General features: G+C 34.1%; 2 protein-coding genes across 18 annotated transcripts in view; one reads left to right on the top strand and one right to left on the bottom strand.

Moving 5' to 3' along the window:
* DNAJC24 (DnaJ heat shock protein family (Hsp40) member C24) overlaps window positions 1-6,763 on the bottom strand; it is a 71,362-nt gene extending 64,599 nt beyond the window's left edge. For 2 of the 3 annotated variants that reach the window (XM_082476751.1, XM_082476753.1), the window contains exons 1-2: window positions 6,642-6,763; window positions 5,704-5,847 (exon numbers count right to left, since the gene is read on the bottom strand). In XM_082476751.1, coding sequence (XP_082332877.1) covers window positions 5,704-5,814 — 111 coding nt within the window. In that variant the 5' untranslated portion in view covers window positions 5,815-5,847; window positions 6,642-6,763. The other variant, XM_082476752.1, reaches the window with a different exon arrangement.
* Window positions 6,748-21,594, top strand: part of DCDC1 (doublecortin domain containing 1) — a 471,016-nt gene continuing 456,169 nt past the window's right edge. For 14 of the 15 annotated variants that reach the window (XR_014267934.1, XR_014267935.1, XM_082476590.1 and 11 more), the window contains exon 1: window positions 6,777-6,853. Coding sequence is in view for 12 of the 15 variants with exons in the window: in XM_082476590.1 (XP_082332716.1) it covers window positions 6,815-6,853 (39 nt within the window). In the remaining 3 variants the exon portion in view is untranslated. Of the gene's footprint in view, window positions 6,854-21,594 lie in introns of all 15 variants that reach the window. The other variant, XM_082476591.1, reaches the window with a different exon arrangement.

Here is a 21,594-nt window from a genome sequence, read left to right as displayed (position 1 = left end):
AACAGAGTATCCAATAGCTGTAGTACAATCTAATATGTACGTAATTAGAATCCCAAATGAAGAAGGAAGGAAGAATGGAGCAGAAAAAAAAAATGTGAAGACATAATGGCTGAAAACATTCCAAAACCAAAGAAAGAAAGATATCAACCAAAAATCCAAGCTCAGTTAACCTTAGATAGGATAAATGCAAAGTAATCACATTTTAGGCACATGCCAGAGAGACCACTAAAATCAAAGTGTAAAGAAAAAATTTTGAAAGCAACCAAAGAGAAAGACACATTAAAAAGAGGATATGAATTACAGCTGACTTCTCATCAGAAACAACTGAGTAGGAATATTTCAAATAAAATAATAACATTATACTATGGAGTTCATAGCATATATGGACATAAAATATATGAAAACAAGAAGAAAAGGGAAGGAAGGTGGTAAATGGAAGTGTACTGTTGTGAGGTTCTTACACTGTGAAGTAATAATATTTTTGAAGGTAAATTTGATAACTTAAAGATACATATTATAATCTTTAGAATAATCACTAAAAAACATATATGTTAATCGAAGCATAACTAAAAATTCAACAGAGGAAATAAAATATCAAAAAAAAAATTTCACCCAAAAGATGCTAAGAAAGGCAAAATAGAGGAACAAAGAGCAAACAGGACAAATCCAAAAAAGATTACCAATTTAAACCCAAACACTGTCAAAAATTACATTAAATAGAAATTAACTAGGGAGTGGGGGAAATGAGGTGTTGTTCAAAAAATACAAAAAAACTCCCAGTTACAAGAGGAATAAGTTCTAGGGATCTAATGTACAGCATTGTGACCATAGTTAACAATACTGTATAGTATACTTAAAAATAGCTAAGCGATCTTAAAATTTCTCACCGCACACACACACGCAAAGATAACTATGTGTAGTGACAGATAGGTTAACTAACTTATTGTGTTAACTATTTCCCAATATATATGTACATCAAATCATCATGTTGTACACCATAAACTTACCCAATGTTATGTGTCGATTATATCTCAGTAAAGCTGGGGGGAAAATGTAAACGGACTAATAACTGCCAATAAAAAGGCAGAGGTGGACAGACTGAAATTTTTTAAGATCCCAATTACTCACTATATACAAGAAAACACACATTAAACATAAAAGAGACACACTGAAAGTGAAAGGATAGAAAAAGATAAATCATATAAACACGAAGGATAAGAAAGGTGTGTGGCTACAGAAATATCAAAGTAGACCTCAGGAAGAGTACTATCAGAAATACAGAGGGGAATTTTACAATGATCAAAGGTTCAAATTCATGAAGACAATCTTAAATATATAGCTGCACATAATAAAAAGGATCCCAAATAAAGAAAACAAAAATTAACAAAATTAAAGAGAAAAACTGACAAATCCACAATCACAGTCAAAGACGTTATGTCCTTCTCTCAGAAACTGATAAAACAAATCGACAAAAAAAAAAATCAGTAAGGATATAAAATATTTGAACAATGCTATCAACTTGACCTAATAGACATTTATAGAACAGTATACTCAATAACAGCAGGATACATATTTTTCAAGTGCATGGGAACATTCACTAAGATAGACCAGATGCTAGGCCATAAAAAAGTTTTAATTAATATAAAGGAATGAAATCATACCAAATATATTTTCTAATCACAACAGAATTAAATTAGAAATCAATAAAAAAAGTTCTGAATATTTTCCAATATTTAGAAATTAAACAATGTACTTCCTAGTAACCTACAGGTCAAAGAAAACTATTACAGGAGAAAGTTTAAAATAGTTTGAACTGAATAACAAAAAAACACATATGAAAATTTGTGGGATGTAGCTAAAGCAGTGCTCCTGGCTTAGAGAGAAATTTATAACTTTAAGTGACTATGTAAGTATGTAAGAAAAGAAGACAGGTGTACAATCAATGATGCGTGTTTCTACACTTATAAACTAGGCAAATAAAAGCAAGTAAGTAGAAGAAAGGATATCATAAAATTAAAAGCAGAGACCAAGTGAAGAGAAATGACAAACAATATAAAAATATCAACGAAGTAAAAGTTTGTTCTTGGCAAAGATTAAAGAAATAGATAAACCTCTAGCAAGCCTCATCAGGAAAAAAGAAATAGAAAACACAAATTACCAATATAAAGAATCAAAGGGAAAACATAACTACATAACTTACAGCAATAAAAGGAGAATAAGAAGATAGTATGAACATTATGACAATAAGACTTCTTAAATGAAATGGACAAATTCTTGAAAAACACAATTCACCTATGTTGACAAAACAGAAAATAGAAAATCTGAATAGCCCTATAGCCTCCAAAAATAATTAAATTCATAATTGCAAAACTTCCCCCAAAGGAAACTTCAGGCCCAGATGACTTCCCTAGTAAATTCTATTAAACATTTAAATAAGAAACAATGGCAATCTTACACAAACTTTTTCAGAAAAGACAGAAAATGGAATCATTTCCCAATTCTTTTATGGAGCCAGCATAACCATGATACTAAACTTAGACACAGACATACGAGAGAAGAAAAGTATACCAGAATACACCATGAACCTAGACATAAAAGAACAGCAACTGGAATCCTGCAATACATAAAAAACACAATACTTCACGAACAAGTGAGATTTGTTTATCCTAGGTATGCAAAATAAGTTTAATATAAGAAAAATCAATATAATTCAGTATATTAATAGGTTAAATAAGGAAAACGAAAACATGCAAACTTCAATAAATGTAAAAAAAAAAAAAATCTAATAAAGTTCAATACCCATTAATGATAAATACTCTCAGCAGCTAGGAATAGGAAAAATTTCCCCAACCTGATAAAGGGCATCTTAAAAAACACAGCTAACACTCTATTTAATAGTAAAATATTGAAGGTTTCCCCCCTAAAATCAGGAACAAGGCAAGGATATTTCCTCTCACACTTCAGTTGAACACTGTAATAGAAGCACATAACTAGTGCATTAAAGCAAGAAAAATAAATAAAAGGCATACAGATTACAAAGAATTAAAGCTCTCTTCATTTGCAAATGGCATAACTGTGCTGGTATAAAATTCTAAGGAATCTACAAAAACAGCTACAGGACAACTGACAAGCAAATTACCAAGACTGTGGGATACAAGATCAGTATATAAAAATAAACTACCAAAAACATTTCTAAAAACTAGAAATAAATCTAAAGAAAGATGTGTAATACTACACTGAAAGTTCTAAAATATTTCTGAGAAATTAAAGATGACTCAAGTTATAGAGAGATCTAACATATTCGTGGATTAGAAGACTCAGTATTGTTAAATATTATTAAATGTCCATTCTGCTAAAATGGATATATATTCAATATAGTCACAATTAAAATTCAAGCAGGATTTTTTAAATAGAAATGTATAAGCTGATTCTAAATGTCTATGTACATGTAAGCAATCTAAAATAACCAAAATAAATTTGAAAAGAAAAATAAGATTAGAGAATTTAACTTTGTGACTTTAAGACTGACTATAAACCTACAGTAATCAAGAAAAATGTATTAGTAAAAGGATAAACAAATATATTCAACAGAATAGGGTCCAAAAATAGACCCATCTTGCCAAAACAATCCAATGGAGAGAGGAAAATCTTTTCAATAAATGAGGAACAGCTGGATATCCATACTTACAGAAAAACAAAAACATGACTTCCTATATCACACGATACATAAAAATCAGAGGTCTAAAAGTAAACGCAAACTATATATCTTCTAGAAGAAACTATATATCTTCTAGAAGAAAACACAGGAGAATATTTTCATAACCTTCTTAGAGAAGACACAGAAAGCACAAATCATAAAACAAAAATTTGATAAATTATATTTCACCAAAACAAAAAACTTCTCATCAAAAAGCACCATTAAGAAAATGAGCTGGCAAGTCACAGGCTAGGAGAAAATACATACAATACATACACGAGTTCAAGAATATATTTAATTTTTAAAAACGAGCCTTCACAAAAGCAAATTATACAGATGGCTAAAATCACATTAAAGAAGAGCTTAACATCATTAGCCATCAGAGAAATACAAAATAAAACCACAATGAGATTTCACTATAAACACAGGAGGATTGTACAGTGGTTCTCAATGAGATACGGAGGTTTGCAATTTTTAGAGCCAGGAGACATTTGTAGTTGTTACTGGCATCTAGAATGCTGCTAAACATCCTATAATGCACTGGACAGCCCCACATAACAGTTATCCTGCCCAAAATGTCAATGGTGGCAAAACTGAAAAACTCTAATAGATTAACTGAAAGAGACTAATAGCATCAAATATTGGGGAAGATGTAGAGCAACTGGAATTCTCTGATACATTACTAGAGGGTATGCAAAATGGTTCATTCACTTTGTTTGACATTTGACAGACATTACCATATTAAGTGCAAATGGCTTCTTGTCAAATTAAATGCCAAATGGCCTACAAGGCCCTGCATGATCTAAACCCAGTCTACTTCTCCAGCCTCATCTCTCAGTTAACTAAGGCACAAGGATGATACAGTATTAGGTAAATTTTTCAAAAAAGTCTACTTGATTTTACTGACAGAAATATAAAAAATCCTGAGACAAAAGAAACCTTAACATCATTTAGCTCAACTTATTACCTAACACAGGGATAAATAATACATTCTTGACAGTGAAACATCTACTGTCTCTCACAATAAACACTAAGTTATGGCAAAAATCTCACAGATCTATTTGGTAAAAACTAGAGAAACAACTAATGTTATATAAGTAATGGTCCTCTACTCTTTTTGTAAACTGAGTTAACTGGAGACCATTATAGTTAGTGACACTGCCTTAAGAAACCTCACAATATAGGCTGAAAAAATTAATATGGTAGTTTAGAAAGATACTATCTATTTATAAATACCACAATTCATTTCACAAAAGAATGGAATCAGGTGATGAACAGTGTTTAACTGGCCGAAGTCAGTATTATTCAATAAAAATATACTGCAAACTATAAATGCAAGCCACATATGCAATGTTTAAAAAGCAGATGACATAAAAAAAAAAAAAAGCAGATGAAGTCAATTTTGATAATACATTTACTGTATATGCAAATATATGCACATATATTATGTATAAAATATGCAAAATGGCCAATATATCCAAAATATTATCACTTAAACGTTTAATCAACAAAATTTTTAGACTATTTTATATTCCTTTTCTGTACTAAGTCTTCAAACTCCAATGTGTTTTATACTTACAGCACACCTCATTTTGGACTAGCCAAGTTTCAAGTGCATAATAGCCACATGTAGCTAGTGTCTACTGGATGCTAATGTCGCTTATAACATGACACACTTCAAGGAATTTTACATGGATTATTTCATTTAATCCTCCCTGAGGAACATACAGGGGAAAGTAACTTGTCCAAGGTCTCAAGGTTAGTTAGGAGTAGAATCAGGATTTTAACTTAATCAGCATGACTCAGATCTGGTCCAAACCACCATGCTATCCCACCTCAAATCAACTTTTTTCTTTTACAATATTACTGAAACTTTCAGTTAACCAAATTAATACTTTGATTCCTGCTTTGATACTACATATTCGTTTTATGGACACCTAAATTTCCGGTCACATAAAAAACCTGATTTTCCCCGTATGATTTAGAATCTGAAAGAAAAGACTTACCATTAATATGAGTTTTTGATACTTTTGTTTCAGGTCTGACACACTTGCAGATGGGTCTGCCTCCAGAATGCTGTACCAATCCTTTTTTGGTATCTGCTCAAATGCCATCATCCCTCGAACAAGAAGTGGGCCTTCTCAGATCAACTGAATAGAAATATTAATGACAATTATTACGGTTTGCGTGTATCTAAGAATTAACTAGGTATAGCTTCCCTAAGTTCTGTAATATTTAATTAAGTCACGATTATAATGCAAACCTGAAGCATACATTTTCATTTAAAATGCCCCAAGAATTTCATATATGAGTATACAGACAAGTGTGGAAAACCTGATAAATGTTTCATGATATACGCTTACATCTTAAATTAATGCGTATACAACAGCATAAAAAAAATAGAAATCGATGATGAACCCGAGCGGTGGATGACCCTCTAAGAAAGGTATTTCTGCTAGTCTCTTGGTAAAAGCGACACACAGTAAGTACTCACTAAACACACTAGAGTTTAACAAATGTTTACAAAAAGAATAAATATTCTTAAAAAGCAAAACGAAGAATTAAAATGAATTTGGGAGCATTCCCTCTTGATGTCTCCAGTTCACTTCTTTTCTTCCAGATTACCTTAAAAGAATAACATGCGAAATTGGCAGTCAGCACCGGCAGGTAGAGAGCAACAATCCCTCGGTTATCATAGAGGCCCTCACACCTCGCAAAGAGCTCCTGAACCTGTTCACTGGAGGACACGGCAGCCTTCCAGCAACCGAAAAGACCCCTCTAGGAGCCCCAGAACCAGGAAACCTCTTCCCACAGCCATGAACTCAACGAGACATCCGGGGCTTCCTCAAAATTGAGATTCGGAAATCCTCCGCATTCACAGCCGGCTCTGTAGCCCAGCCACAGGCCGGTACTCTCTCCTGGCTTCACTCGATATCAAACTTACAAAACTTAGTAGAGCCACATGCGCTCACTCCTCTCCTGCCGTCAGCCAAACCTCGTAATCCGTTTCTGTTTCCGCCGGAAGTCATTGCCCTGACGCGATCACGTTTCTAGCCGAGCCGCAGTGGCTGAGGCACCGATCGGAAGCGCCGCTCCGCCCCGCTGGACGCGGTCGCTATGGTAACCCAGTCGCCGCTTCCACAGAGTTTACCAACCGTAAGTGCCCGAGCTTTGGAAAAAGGCGTTCTTGGCCTCGTTCTAACTCGCTCTTATCCGGGCTCCCCGAATGTCGCTTCTCTCCTCTGCCTCAGCGAGCACCCCCATCCCCCGGGCTTCCTCCGCCTTCCCCAAAGCTTCCTCGGCCTTCCCCTAAGCTTCCTCCGCTTACTCTACCCAGCGCCGCTCCCAATTCTTTCGTGGTTGGCGAACGTAGTACTATGGCGGGGGATGGGGGGTGAAGTGGGGGTACTGTTGGGATTGGCGGGATGAGACGGATGAGGAGAACTGATTCCTCCCGTCTCCCAAGACTTCCTTTGGAATGTTCTCATTACAAAATTAAGAGAACTGAAACCTATACTGAGTAAAGTTTTTCAGTTTTTTTTTTTTTTTAATTTTATTTATTTATTTATTTTTGGCTGTGTGGGGTCTTCGTTTCTGTGCAAGGGCTTTCTCTAGTTGTGGCGAGTGGGGGCCACTCTTCATCGCGGTGCGCGGGCCTCTCACTGTCGCGGCCGCTCTTGTTGCGGAGCACAGGCTCCAGACGCGCAGGCTCAGTAGTTGTGGCACACGGGCCCAGTTGCTCCGCGGCATGTGGGATCTTCCCAGACCAGGGCTCGAACCCATGTCCCCTGCATTGGTAGGCAGATTCTCAACCACTGCGCCAGCAGAGAAGCCCAGTTTTTCAGTTTTAATGTTTTTTTCTGGAAGAGATGTTCAACTTAGTTATTTATTTTAGATTTTAGCAACCAACTTGAAAAATGAAAACTTTTCAAAATCCTTTCACACTTTTAGCAAGTCGTCCTGTTCCCAGGGTAGCCATGCTGTCTTTCAAGCTCACAGAAAAAGCAGAATAAAACGCTCGCTTTGAGACTGTTGCTGGGCACTCCAAATGGGCACTTAAGTTTTTTTGTTAGCTTTTTCCTTCTTCCCTCTCCCTTTCATTTGTTCAGTTGTTCCCTTGTATTATCAAACCTCTGTGCTGCTTACCTTATATTGACTATTCTTTCCTGCATTGTACCTGGAGGTGAAAATTCATCTTAGTTCTCCGCAGCATGATATAAATCTCACTTGGAGATGTTAAGGTAGTTTTGTTGTTGTTACTGCTTAGATTTGCTTTCCTTCTTCTTCTTTTATCTTTCTTCTACCAAACTTCCGTTTGAGAAGCCGTCAAGACAAACCCTAAGCATATTGAAGAAGATATTTTGATATGGTCAATTATTTAACGATGGTATGAACTATAAAGAATAACTGGATGATACAGGAAAGTTTAAAAATCTAAAGAGAAAAGTATAGTTTAGGTTCTTCATAGGATTTTGTCATGTTTAAGGGCAGACACAACGAGCATTATACTAAGTCAGAGGATCTGGTTTTCAGTCCTGGTTCTAACATACCTTCTGTGTGGCCCTAAGGATACCTAAAACGACAGATTTAAGTGTTCTTCTGAAAACCTTCCTATACAGTACTATCAGAATGGCACCCACTTGAATTTTTATAGCCCTCAAACTTCCCTTTTCCACTGCATAGTCCTTCTTTGTATAGATAGTTATGCTCAGGCCATTCAGTTTTTATAGAAAGAGCACTTTATTTTCATTTATGAATCCATTAGTGTATTGTGTTATCTCTTTTATTCCTTTTTTGAACAAAATTCTGAAAACTCTAATCACAGTACCTCAATTTTTTCAATTTACATTTATATATATATATTTGAATATAGAAAGAGATACACATTTTTTGTCCCCACCAAATCCCAAATGTTCTTTCATTTCATATCAACATACTTTAGTTTGCATCCCTAAAGCATACTTTAGTTTGCAACTTTTTCTTTCATCTCCATAAAGTCATTATTCCACCAAAATTATCAATAATTCATTGATGTTATCCAAATCTAGTGCTTATTTATATTTCCCTAGTTGTCTCAGAAATGTCTTTTTATGGTTGATTTGCATGCGTCACGATCCAAAATCTACACATTGCAATTGGTTGTTCTGTCTCTTAAATACCTTTTAAGCTATAGCAGCCCCAATTCTTTACTACTACTACCTTGTTTTTTATTTCTTTTTCTGCCATTGGCTTATTGAAAAAACAGATCAGTTGTCCTACCATCCGAATTTATACCAGAATAAACTTGTCTATTTATACCAGAATAAACTTCTTTAAATACTTTAAACACTTTTTACATAAATCCTTGCTCATTAGTCTTCCTTCATTTTTTCATTTTTTAGAGCACTACTGTCCAGTGCAAATACAGTGTAAGCCACAAATGCAAACCACACACGTGATTTTTTTTATAACATCTTTATTGGAGTATAATTACTTTACAATGTTGTTAGTTTCTGCTGTATAACAAAGTGAATCAGCCATATGTATACATATATCCCCATATCCCCTCCCTCTTGCCTCTCCCTCCCACCCTCCCTATCCCACCCCTCTAGGTGGTCACAAACCACTGAGCTGATCTCCCTGTGCTATGTGGCTGCTTCCCACTAGCTATCTATTTTACATTGGGTAGTGTATACATGTCAGTGCTACTCTATCACTTCATCCCAGCTTACCCTTCCCCCTCCTCGTGTCCTCAAGTCCATTCTCTACGTCTGCATCTTTATTCCTGTCCTACCCCTAGGTTCATCAGAACCATTTTTTTTTTTTAGATTCCATATATATGTGTTAGCATACGGTATTTGTTTTTCTCTTTCTGACTTACTTCACTCTGTATGACAGTCTCTAGGTCCATCCACCTCACTACAAATAACTCAATTTCGTTTATTTTTATGACTGAGTAATATTCCATTGTATATATGTGCCACATCTTCTTTATCCATTCATCTGTCGATGGACACTTAGGTTGCTTCCATGTCCTGGCTATTGTAAATAGAGCTGTAATGAACATTGCGGTACATGTCTCTTTTTGAATTATGGTCTTCTCAGGGTATATGCCCAGTAGTGGGATTGCTGGGTCGTATGGTAGTTCTATTTTTAGTTTTTTAAGGAACCTCCATACTGTTCTCCATAGTGGCTCTATCAGTTTACATTCCCACCAACAGAACAAGAGGGTTCCCTTTTCACCACACCCTCTCCAGCATTTATTGTTTGTAGATTTTTTGATGATGGCCATTCTGACTGGTGTGAAGTGGTACCTCATTGTAGTTTTGATTTGCATTTCTCTAATGATTAGTGATGTTGAGTGTCCTTTCATGTGTTTGTTGGCAATCTGTATATCTTCCTTGGAGAAATCTCTGTTTAGGTCTTCTGCCCATTTTTAGATTGGGTTGTTTGTTTTTTTGATATTGAGCTCATGAGCTGCTTGTATATTTTGGAGATTAATGCTTTGTCAGTTGCTTCGTTTGCAAATATTTTCTCCCATTCTGAGGGTTGTCTTTTCGTCTTGTTTATGGTTTCCTTTGCTGTGCAAAAGCTTTTAAGTTTCATTAGGTCCCATTTGTTTATTTTTTTTATTTCCATGTCTCTAGGAGGTGGGTCATAAAGGATCTTGATGTGATTTATGTCATAGAGTGTTCTGCCTATGTTTTCTTCTAAGAGTTTTATAGTGTCTGGCCTTACATTTAATCCATTTCACACATGTGATTTTAAATTTCCCGGTAGCTACATTAGGAAAATAAAAAGAAACAAGTAAAATGGATTTTAATGATTTATTTATTTAACCCAATATATCCAGAGTATGATCATTTCAAAATGTAATCAGTATAAAAATTATTGAGATACTTTACATTCTTTTTTCATACTGAAGTCTTCAAAAGCCGGTGTGTATTTTACCTGTACAGCTCACCTCAATTTGGACTAGCTACGTTTCAAGTGCTCAATAGCCACATCTAACTAGTGACTATCAAACAGGGCAGGTCTAGAAGATAAAGTCCTACCTCCTTAACCCAATATTCCTCCCCAATGTGATCCTACTTTTCCAGTCTCATCACCTATTACCTCTGTACATGAAACAATTAAACAATTTGGATATTTTCTTGGTACTTCATAATTTTGTTCAAATGGTTTGATGGTTCCTCTTGCTTATAACACCATAGCTCTTTTCTTCCTCCTATCAGTTTTATTCCTCCTTTAAGACCTATCTGTTCCATCAAGTCTTTTATGGTGGCCCAGTCCTTAAAAATTACTTCCTCCTCTCAACTTTCATAGCAGTCCTGGGTGTACTCCACATTTGTACTCATCCTAAACCACAGGGTATTGTTACACACTTTCAGATGTATGTTCTAATTTCCAAATCGGATTGTAAACTCTCTGAGGGCAGGAACACCTCTCAGAGAAACTAAGCACCTGCTTTGTTGCCGCATTCTCTGGAATTCTAATGATGTGTGTCTACAGTAGTTTTGTTTCTCACTATTTTAAGAAGGTAATTTATTCATTTTATGTAAAACAAATATAGCATAAATATAAACTATGTTAGCATAATGGTTATGAGCATGAATTCTGGGGTCAGACTGCATAGGTTTGAATCCAGATTCTGCCTTGTACTGGTTAAATGAACACTTGAAGTTAATTAATCTCTGTGCCTTAGTTTCTTCCTCTATAAAATAGAGATAATAATAGTATCTCCTTCATAGGTTTGTTGTGAGGATTAAATGAGATAATAGTGTCTGAAAGTAAGTACTCAGTGAAGATTAGCTATTGTTATTATTAATAATGAAATATTTATTGCTCAGTTTTGATATATTAGAACATTAAGAATTCATAACAGTATTTTAGGAGTTTCCAAACAGAGCAAATGAAAGCCACAAACAATTGAATTGGAAAAATGAAACCAAACCCAAATGTTTGTTGAACTGTAGTTTGCCAGATGCATTAGAAGCATGGGCAGAAACCTCTTAATTCCTGTGTCATCAGCGTCTAACATAAACAAAGAAGGCATACATCAACTATTTGATTTCAAGATGATTCATCAAGTACTATATCTAGAGTTAGATATAGATGTAGATGTAAATATAGTTATATAGATATAGCAGAGGTTTGAGACCATTTGTTGTAGTGATAGCAATCACATTCTTATTCAATTTATCACTTTAGTACTTGCCTACACATAAACTTACTAATGTCCACTGTACATTAACAAATTCTTACCTTGAGATCATATTAGTAAATTGTGCTTCTTATTGATGGATATTTGCCATATATACAGCATACTGCTGTTAAATATTTCTTAGCCTAGGATTATACTGATATTTCCTTAGCTCTTTCTACTGGTTTCATTACCAACTCTTCTTTAATTTCCTTGATCTTATTATCTCTGAATTTTTAGGATTTTTATATCAGTGAACTAAGCTATATTTATTTTTAAGTACCACAGAATATTATGGTTATATACTGAAATTAGATGATTGCCCCTAGAGCAACTTAGAGTCTATTGGCTAGTGATGAGATTTAAAAAAAAACAAAAACAAAACCACAATGACATAGTACATATATAGCCTTCATTCACTTATTAATTCACTCAACAAATATTTATTGTCTACTAGATGTCCCACACTGTTACAAGAAACACAAGACAGAGTTGGCTGTAGCCCTCTCAAAAATCTTAAAGTTTATCTGGGTAGACAGACAAGCAACTGAAATAACTGTGCCAAGTGCTATGCCAGAGGAAATATAGGTTATTTAACTGCCGCAGTTAATAACTTGCAGTTATGCGAATAGAATAAGGCAGATTACTTGAATGATTGAAATCCTTGTATCAAAATGAGGCTAATCCAGGAAGATACATGGAAGTGCTAAATTTTAAATAATGCTGTGACAGAGAGGAGAGATGAATGACTAGAATTAGAGAAATTTCCTTTTTTTTCTTTTTTCTTTTTTTTTGGCCAATTACCATAAAGGTTTAGACAGTATTGAGAATCAGCTCTAATGAACGATCCTATCTCATCTTTCGGAAGTGGTTTTTCATTTTTGCATTTTTTCCTTTCTCTGATTGTCTTCACTTCATCTAGTCTCTCTCTTGTCTTTGAGCAGTAATCATCAGTGAACATTCATTGAGTTTAAGCAAGGCAGTGCACTAAGCAGGGGAGACAAAGAGGTAAATCCTTTTCCCTGTCGCCACACCTGTTGCTGTGTTTTTCTTGTGTGCTTAACTTCACTTGTGTCAGTGTTCTTTCAAGCTGGTTTTGGACTTCTTAAAAGTCTTTATCTTATCTGAATTTTTTGTGTCTGTCTTCCTAGCTTCTTCACATCTGATGTTTTAATCGTTCCATGAACCTTTAAAGACACTGAATATAATCCATCTTCTGTTTCTCTTTAGTAATCATAATAAATACCAACTTATTATTTCCCCCATTCACTTCTTTACCCCTTTCTCATTGTCTGATGACCACTCTGAAACCTTGTAATGATCTCTTCAAACCATGCAGTGATATGCATTTATATGCTCTATTTTTTAAAGCATCCCCTCTTCTACATTTTAGTTTTTTAAACCTGAACTTTTTTAAGTTTACTTTTGTCTGTAATTGACCCACAGAAGAAAGGTTAATTTGAATGATCAAGGGGTGTTAATTTGTGGGTTAAAATGTGTTAAACAGTTGATATGAAGCCTGTTTAAGTCAATTAAAGAGTATAATGAAGCTGTTTCTAGAGTGTTAAGGAACCTTTTGAAGTCAACTTGGAATTCACTCCTGTGTATCAACCAAGGCACCTGGCTAAACATACCATTGCACTTAGGTTTTTAAATTTGTTTATATTCCAATAGATACAAATAGGTTTACATACTTAGAAAAAGTTTGACTTTGTTAAGATTCTTACGTTTTGCTATAGGAAATAAATTCATGATTTAATTCATTAGCAAAGTGAAAAACATAATTAGTAACACTGTTATCTTTGTTACTCTCGTATTTTTTTCTAAAATAAAGTGCAACTGAACTCTGTAACCAATAAAACATTTCTGCGTTTTTTGTTCGTTTTTAAAACTAGATTAGTGTCATTATCATTGAATTTTTTTTAATACTAAGTACCTCATATAGAAAGGGACCATAAAAAGACATGTAAAATTTGGTATACTCATTTAAAGAAATGATTTGTTTTCCCCTCCGAAATTATTTGAAGTAATATTATGAGACATTTTAGTGTTGGTAATATCTTTAAAACTTTCAAAATAGTTAATGTTATTATGCAGAGTTTAATGTTATTATGCTCAATTTCAATAGTCGAATATAATTTTTGGGTCATGATAGGTATATTTAAGATGAGTGAAGCATTGCAACTTCAACAGTTCAGATCCACAGAGATATGAGGGTAGAAATCAAATTTTAGAATACATTCTTCCCTTAGCATCAGGGTTACTATGGTAGTATTTTTTATTACTTGTGTCAGTTTACTAGTAATAAACATATTCAGCATTTCAGCTTCTTCTTGCAACCATTCAGTTTAATTATTTAGAGAGTGAAGAAAAACAACTCTTACATGCTAAAGGGATTTCTGCAATGACGGATTAGATGCCAAAATAATGAAACTACACGACTTAAAAAATATACTGAAGAATAGATGTTTTCTGATGAATTTCCACAAAAATATCATATTTTAAAAATATTTTAAGCAACTCATAATATTACTTTTTAATCTACTGTAGAAGCACTATGAGTATAGTCTTTTGTAGCTCATTAGCTATTTCTTTAATGAGTTTTTTTGCGTGATAGTTAAAGTAACAGACGAATGACAGATTGTTTGCCTTTAATGATTTCCCTGTTTCAAGCCCATTACAAAGCAATTAGAAACCTGACAGCATTTTCACTCTGCATTACTGATCATCTAAAGTGATGAGGAATGAGAGGTGATGAATATTAATTGTATATTTTCATATGATTATCATAAATTATTACCTTGTCTGATGTGCTGCAGGTGAAGTGGAAGCATAAGAGAAAGACAGTCAGATACATTAATTTGAAAGACTATATGACTTTTTAAAATCTTTGTAGTGTAAATTCTGATCTGCAGTGTTAGTCTCTATGAATATGAAATTAATTCTTTTTAACTTCTAGCTATATTTGGGGTAACTTAACTTTTCTTAGTGCAAGAAAAGGAAAAATTATTTCATAGTACAATGTACATACATGTATTTAAGTTCAGAATTTTAAGAATCTAATTTAGAAAATGAGATAGTGAATTTTGTTGATATACATATATACAATATTCAGACGTATCATTACGGAGGAGAAAGATATACTTAGAAATAGATCTTATGTTAGTCTTAGGTTAAAGTCAGGTAATCCTGCAAAAGAGGAAGTAAGATAAGAAAGTGTAACCAGATGTAAAAGATTTTTCTGGGTCCTCTGTAACAGTTCTTTTAGTCTTAGTCTACTGTATATCCTGTTTCCCCAGTTTCTTGCTTCAGGTAGATGAGCCTAAGCCTGTCACTAGGACTCAAGTGCTGTTGTTACATGGTTCTCAGCCTTGAAAAAGTATCAAAGGTTGGTCCAGAAACTAGATAATAGTCTTTGGTACAGGAAAAATTGGCAAGCTTAAAGCATTTGAGATGATTAGAAATGTATTTGGATCAATTTTACCAAAGCAAATTAATTTATATTTTGATATCTCTCTAATTATAGGTATTAGTTGATAATCAGTAAATACTTACTGAATTGAGATGAATTTCATTGCAGTAATGAGGCCATGTCTTGCTTCAGTCTTGTCTTTTGGACCTTTTTGCTGCGGTTTGCTCTGTGGCATACCATCCCTCAGAGAGCCATGCCATCCTGGATCCATCTTTATTTATGAAGGTCATAGTCCATATGATAATATGATTATAAATCAATAAAAATGGACTTTTTGCATGCTTCTTAGAAATCATTCTCCTTACTTTATATTCAATTTTATATATCCCCATTTTATATATATTAAAAGTGAAACTACCAGGCCTTCATGAATGAACTTTTTCTGTTCTGGAAAGTTGAGGAGAGCCACGTGAAATTCATTACATGTTTACTCAGGGAAAAGTCAGATATCATAATGGTAAAAGCAAATTATCAGTAAAAACTGTTGAGATCCTAGTGTTTGGTAGCCCAATTTAATAATATTTTTACTGGCTAGGTTTTTCAGTTATATTATTCTTTGTGTCTTATGCCCTCCCAAGATTTTGTTCCACAAGGACCTCCTTCATCCACAGAGCAGGTCCAACTAGCACATTTTACAGAATCAGAATGGTAATTCCTATTGCCCTCAACTCCTTTCTGCTGATATTCTTTATCTTCTCTTAGTCCAGACTTTAAGTTGATCCTTTGTACAGCCCAATTCTCCTTCTCCACTTCTAACATACCACCAACCAACATAATTACTTGACTTTTGGCTAAAGTCCTCACTTCTTCCTTTAGAGGAATTGGTTTAGAAGTTTTACATATTTTTGCTGTGACAGAGAATAGCTACCCATACCTGAGTTTATAGTAAACTGGGCTGTCAAACCATGGTATTGTTAGCAAATCAACAGCTGAGGAAACAAACACTCCTAAATTGTAAACTGTAAATAGCTGGTTACTTGCCCTCATTTCCTTCTGGGTTCCCCAGTACAAGTAATGTCCTCTTAAGCTTGGGAACATCTCCAATTGATTGTTTCCAGAGTATTTAGGCTTAGAAAGATAGTTAAGATCAAACAAACAATTCAGTGACCAAATTTTTTTCTTTCTAAGGTATTTGTATTATTACTTTAAATAGTAACAGAGGTTGGGAAAATAGGGATGTTAATTACATAATGAGAACAACACTTACCCTCATCCAATAAGCAGCTCAGTTCAAGATAGTGTTGGCTCTTGTCTGATTAGATTCTTGTCTAATACAGACCAAACGTTTAACTTCCTTCCCAGCTGGGACCTCTTTCCTCCATTGTTGTGCTTCTAACCCGGCTGTGTACTTAGCCAGCTGGTCACATGACACAGAGACCTCTCTCCTTGAAAACTGGGCTCATTTCTCCACTCCATACACTTCTTTACACTGTCTCCATTTGCTAACCAAACAGCAGCTATTCTTTACACTTTTCAAGTTTCAAGTGTTTTTACTTATATTTAAACACCACTCTGTTACTCATCATTTACCCTAGTCATAGAGGATCCTTTTAAGTCATTCACAAAGAATTCCCTCTTTCCCTCTCAAAATTCCTACCTAAAATGGGTTTATGTCTTGTACCAGTACAGTACCACTTAACTGAAGCAGCAAGTCATTTAAGATCCCTAGGGAAAAGAAAGGTCAACAAGTTGGAAAGAGAACTAAGGAAAAAATTTCTTATTAATTTCAGAAATGTCAGGGATCTGATATGATAGAGCTAAAACATAAATGAGTCCAAGATTCCTGACTAGTCATTAGTAAAGACATTGACTCAGTTCTGAAACAGGCCCTCAAGAGAGAGGAGATATGTCAACATCCACTGGCTTAGCGTTGAAGACAGTTTTTGAATTATTTTATTCCTAAACCATTTTCCCCTACACTAGATTGGAAAATAGAATAAAAAAGCTTACAATACTTAAATAGATTACACTGTTCGCTTCTTACTTTATAATATGATCTGTCATACTATCAGAAAAAGATACTAAGTTCATCTGGCATATCTGGCTTTTCAGATACTGTGTTGGTTGTTTTCCAATATTTTATGCCCTTCTAGGTGTTACTAATTGATTGTTTAATTTGTTATTGAATGTTTCCAGGTTAAACTAAGCTGTCTAATTACCAAAATCATTTCCCCTTGTTTTAAAGATGGGTATGATTTCCCTTTTCCAGTCTCCAGGGACATTTTCCCATCCCTTGAAGATGGTGAAAGCAAAAGGAAATAGTTAAAAGTATTGAGAGGGAAGAAGAATAAAAAGATGATATTCTTTCTTCCCTTTGCAGTAGTCACATCATCCATGTGACTTATTCTAATCTGATAGTCATAAATATTTGAGTAATATTTTAATTCATTCTTTGAACTTCTTAAAGTTTAAATTTACTATCTTCCCAGGAAACAAACGGATTTCTCTTTAATAAAAGTAAATTGGATCATGCATATGTGTGATGAGGAAGTTACTCTTGCAGGCTAGTTCAGTCAATCCTTAACCATTATAGTGTATGGTTTCTTTATCAAGGAGTTAGCACAAGGTGAGCCCCAGAGTACGCTGTACTATCACCTCATATTTGACACCCTGCCTAGAAGGTGATCTTTTAAAATTTTTAAGTTCTCCGGGAGAATGGTACATAATAGTCGTTATTGAAACAAATTGGAAGTACAAATTTTACGTAATCAGATTTGAAGGATTTGTTTCCCACTAATAGTTGAGCAGCTTTCCTGTTTTGGTTGGTTTAACAATACCTTTCAGTAGATTTCAAACTTCACATCATGGCTGATAGAACCACTTCTCTCTCCCCCGCTCTAGAAAATGTATCCTAATCCCTCTTAAACTTGAAGTATAAAATTCAGAACACTGTATCAGTATGCTTCTGTGTCTTCTAGGGTACCTGTAAACCAGAGATTGTATTTTAATAAAGGGAAAGGAGAAAGAAAAGAACTCCTTAAACTCCAATGTAGCACACTGGCACAAAGATTTTCGGATCATTTATTCAAGTAGTTAGCTCAAGGGTTAGCATTAACTTTGGGGGCTTCTTTGTGATCAACAGGGCTTTCAGTTTTCCATGGTCAAGTGCTCCATTTAATGCATGTGAATAATAAACTTAAGCAAAGTAAAAGGGAATTTCATGCTTGGGAGGTAAAGAAGTTTATGCAATTTTACCCTTACCTAAAGAACTGACCATTAAAGTAATATAGAAGGAAAAGAGTTTTTTTCCTGCCTTCATTTTGGAAATCTGATTTAAAAACCTTAAGATTTCCCATATAGCTTTTAAAAACTTTTTTGAGCCTGCTCCATTGCTACGTGATAACCTTTTATTTCTAAAGAATTAGATGTTTCTCTCTCTAAATGGGGAGCTAAAGCAAGAGTTGAATTTTTTTACCTATAAAATATGCATAGTTATGAAAAAGGTGTATACATTTGAAAAATTGCATGTATTTTTATGCTCCTATTTACTTGTTACTATGGCAACCACCACACTGCCTAGTATTTATGTTGTCTAAGATTCAGAGCACCTTTTCAAAAAAATAAATATGCCAGAGCCATGTATTGGTTTACTTTGGTGTTTAGAAAAATGTTTATTCTACTGCATATTTTTGAAGAAAAATAGCAATAAATAATGTAAACTTCAGCCAAGCTTAAATAGTACCTTTTCCTGTAGTATGTTTTTAAAATCGAAGCAATTACATTTTTTCTTTTCCTTGTTATGAAAATCAGAATAAAGAATATAAATAATGAATTTTCAAAACTTATCTTAATCTTGAAAGGTAGTCTCTTGATTTTTTCTTATTTTTATGACTTAATATTTTGATTCATAACAAATTTCTGAAAATATAAAACATGAACACTTAGATAAAATGCTTAATGCTAGCTATGTAAATCAGAAAATATAAATAGTTGGCATTTCTGATCACAGATGGTTCTTTAATATCTATGAATAAAAGATTTATATTTTGTATTTGAAATGAAAGGCATGGTTGCTATTATTTTTCTTACTTTAATTATTTAAATTGTTTTCTGACATGTGTGATACATAAATATAATTTCTTAGTGTTAAACATCAGAATGGAAATTATGAAGCATAAAATGAGACATGTTTCATGTCACGTATTACCTGTTAAGGAAAACTGCAATACAACATTTAAGTACAACAGAATAGTGAGCATATTGTCTCTGATACTTGTAAACAGGATGGATCTGCAGTTTCACAGTTTATGTTGACAGTATCTTTGTGGGAAATGTAATTATCAAATGAATTATAACATGTCCTAGTATTAAGATTATTAATAGTAATTTTAATTGCCTTTTTCAAGATAATTGGATATGTTCTCATAAGTATATGGGAAAGGGGGCACTGAGCTAATTAGATATTTTGAACTCAGTTATCTTTAAAATCTCTAGAAGTTTAACATATATCCTATATTTCAGGAATTTCTTCTTTTAATTGAATGGTTTTCTAAGTAGAATTAAACTAATTTGTAGTTCATAAAATCTTACTGATTATCCCTTGATATTCTGCCTTGAGTACTGATATGATGAAAAATTTAAATAATGGTATGTATGTATGTATGTATGTATTTATTTGAGGTATAGATGATTTACAATATTATATTAGTTTCAGGTATACAACATAGTGATTCAAAATTTCTATAGGTTATACTTCATTTAAAGTTATTAGAAAATATTGGTTATGTTCCCTGTGCTATACAATATATCCTTGTAGCTTTTTATTTTATACATAGTAGTTTATCCCCTGTCCCTATCTTGCCCCATCCCCCTTCCCTTTCCCCATTGGTAACCACTAGTTTGTTCCCTATATCTGTGAGTCTCTTTCTGTTTTGTTATATTCATTCGTTTTGTTTTTTAGATTCTACATATAAATGATAACATACAGCATTAGTCATTCTCTGTCTGACTTATTTCACTAAGCATAACACCCTCCAGGTCCATAAAATCTTACTGATTATCCCCTGATATTTCTCCTTGAGTATCGATGTGATGAAAACTTTAAATAATGGTAATTTTTAAATTAAATTTTCACTACCAGTTAGAAAATTATTCTTAAATTGGTAAGGCTAAGAAATAATATTTTATTCCCGTAATGAGTTCTGTTAGATGGGCTTTCATATACTATTTCTGTAGTTTTAGAAATTGGTACAGGTCTAAAAAGCAAGTCACCTTGGAAATACACATCAGCAGGTTTAAAATTGTTCATACATTTTAATCTGGGAATTTAACTTCCACAACTTTTTTTTTTTAAACATCTTTATTGCAGTATAATTGCTTTACATTGTTGTGTTAGTTGCTGCTGTATAACAAAGTGAATCAGCTATACATATACGTATATCCACATATCCCCTTCCTCTTGTGTCTCCCTCCCATCTTCCCTATCCCACCCCTATAGGCAGTCACAAAGCACTGAGCTGATCTCCCTGTGCTATGCGGCTGCTTCCCACTAGCAAGTATTCAGTGGTACGGTCAAAGGTGTGAACAAAAACCACAACTTTATTTGCAATAGGAAGCATTTGGATCAACCAGCTAGGATATTAAACAAGTCATAAAAAAAAATCATGTTCTTGGGACTTCCGTGGTGGTGCAGTGGTTAAGAATCTGCCCGCCACAAAGGAAACCATAAATAAGAAGAAAAGACAACCCTCAGAGTGGGAGAAAATATTTGCAAATGAAGCAACTGACAAAGGATTAATCTCCAAAATATACAAGCAGGTCAATATCAAAAAAAAGAAACATCCCAATCCAAAAATGCGCAGAAGACCTAAATAGACATTTCTCCGAAGAAGATATACAGATTGCCGTCAAACACGTGAAGGGACACTCAACATCACTAATCATTAGAGAAATGCAAATCAAAACTACAGTGAGGTGCCACTTCACACCAGTCAGAATGGCCATCATCAAAAAATCTACAAACAATAAATGCTGGAGAGGGTGTGGTGAAAAGGGAACCCTCTTATTCTGTTGGTGGGAATGTAAATTGATAGAGCCACTATGGAGAACAGTATGGAGGTTCCTTAAAAAACTAAAAATAGATCTACCATATGACCCAGCAATCCCACTACCGGGCATATACCCTGAGAAAACCATAATTCAAAAAGAGTCATGTACCACAATGTTCATTGCAGCTCTATTTACAATAGCCAGGACATGGAAGCAACCTAAGTGTCCATCGACAGATGAATGGATAAAGAAGAT

Source organism: Balaenoptera physalus, assembly GCF_965194825.1.
Source record: "Balaenoptera physalus genome assembly, chromosome: 10".
In the NCBI taxonomy this organism is placed as follows: Eukaryota; Metazoa; Chordata; class Mammalia; order Artiodactyla; family Balaenopteridae; genus Balaenoptera; species Balaenoptera physalus.
This window is presented reverse-complemented; position numbering and strand designations above follow the sequence as displayed.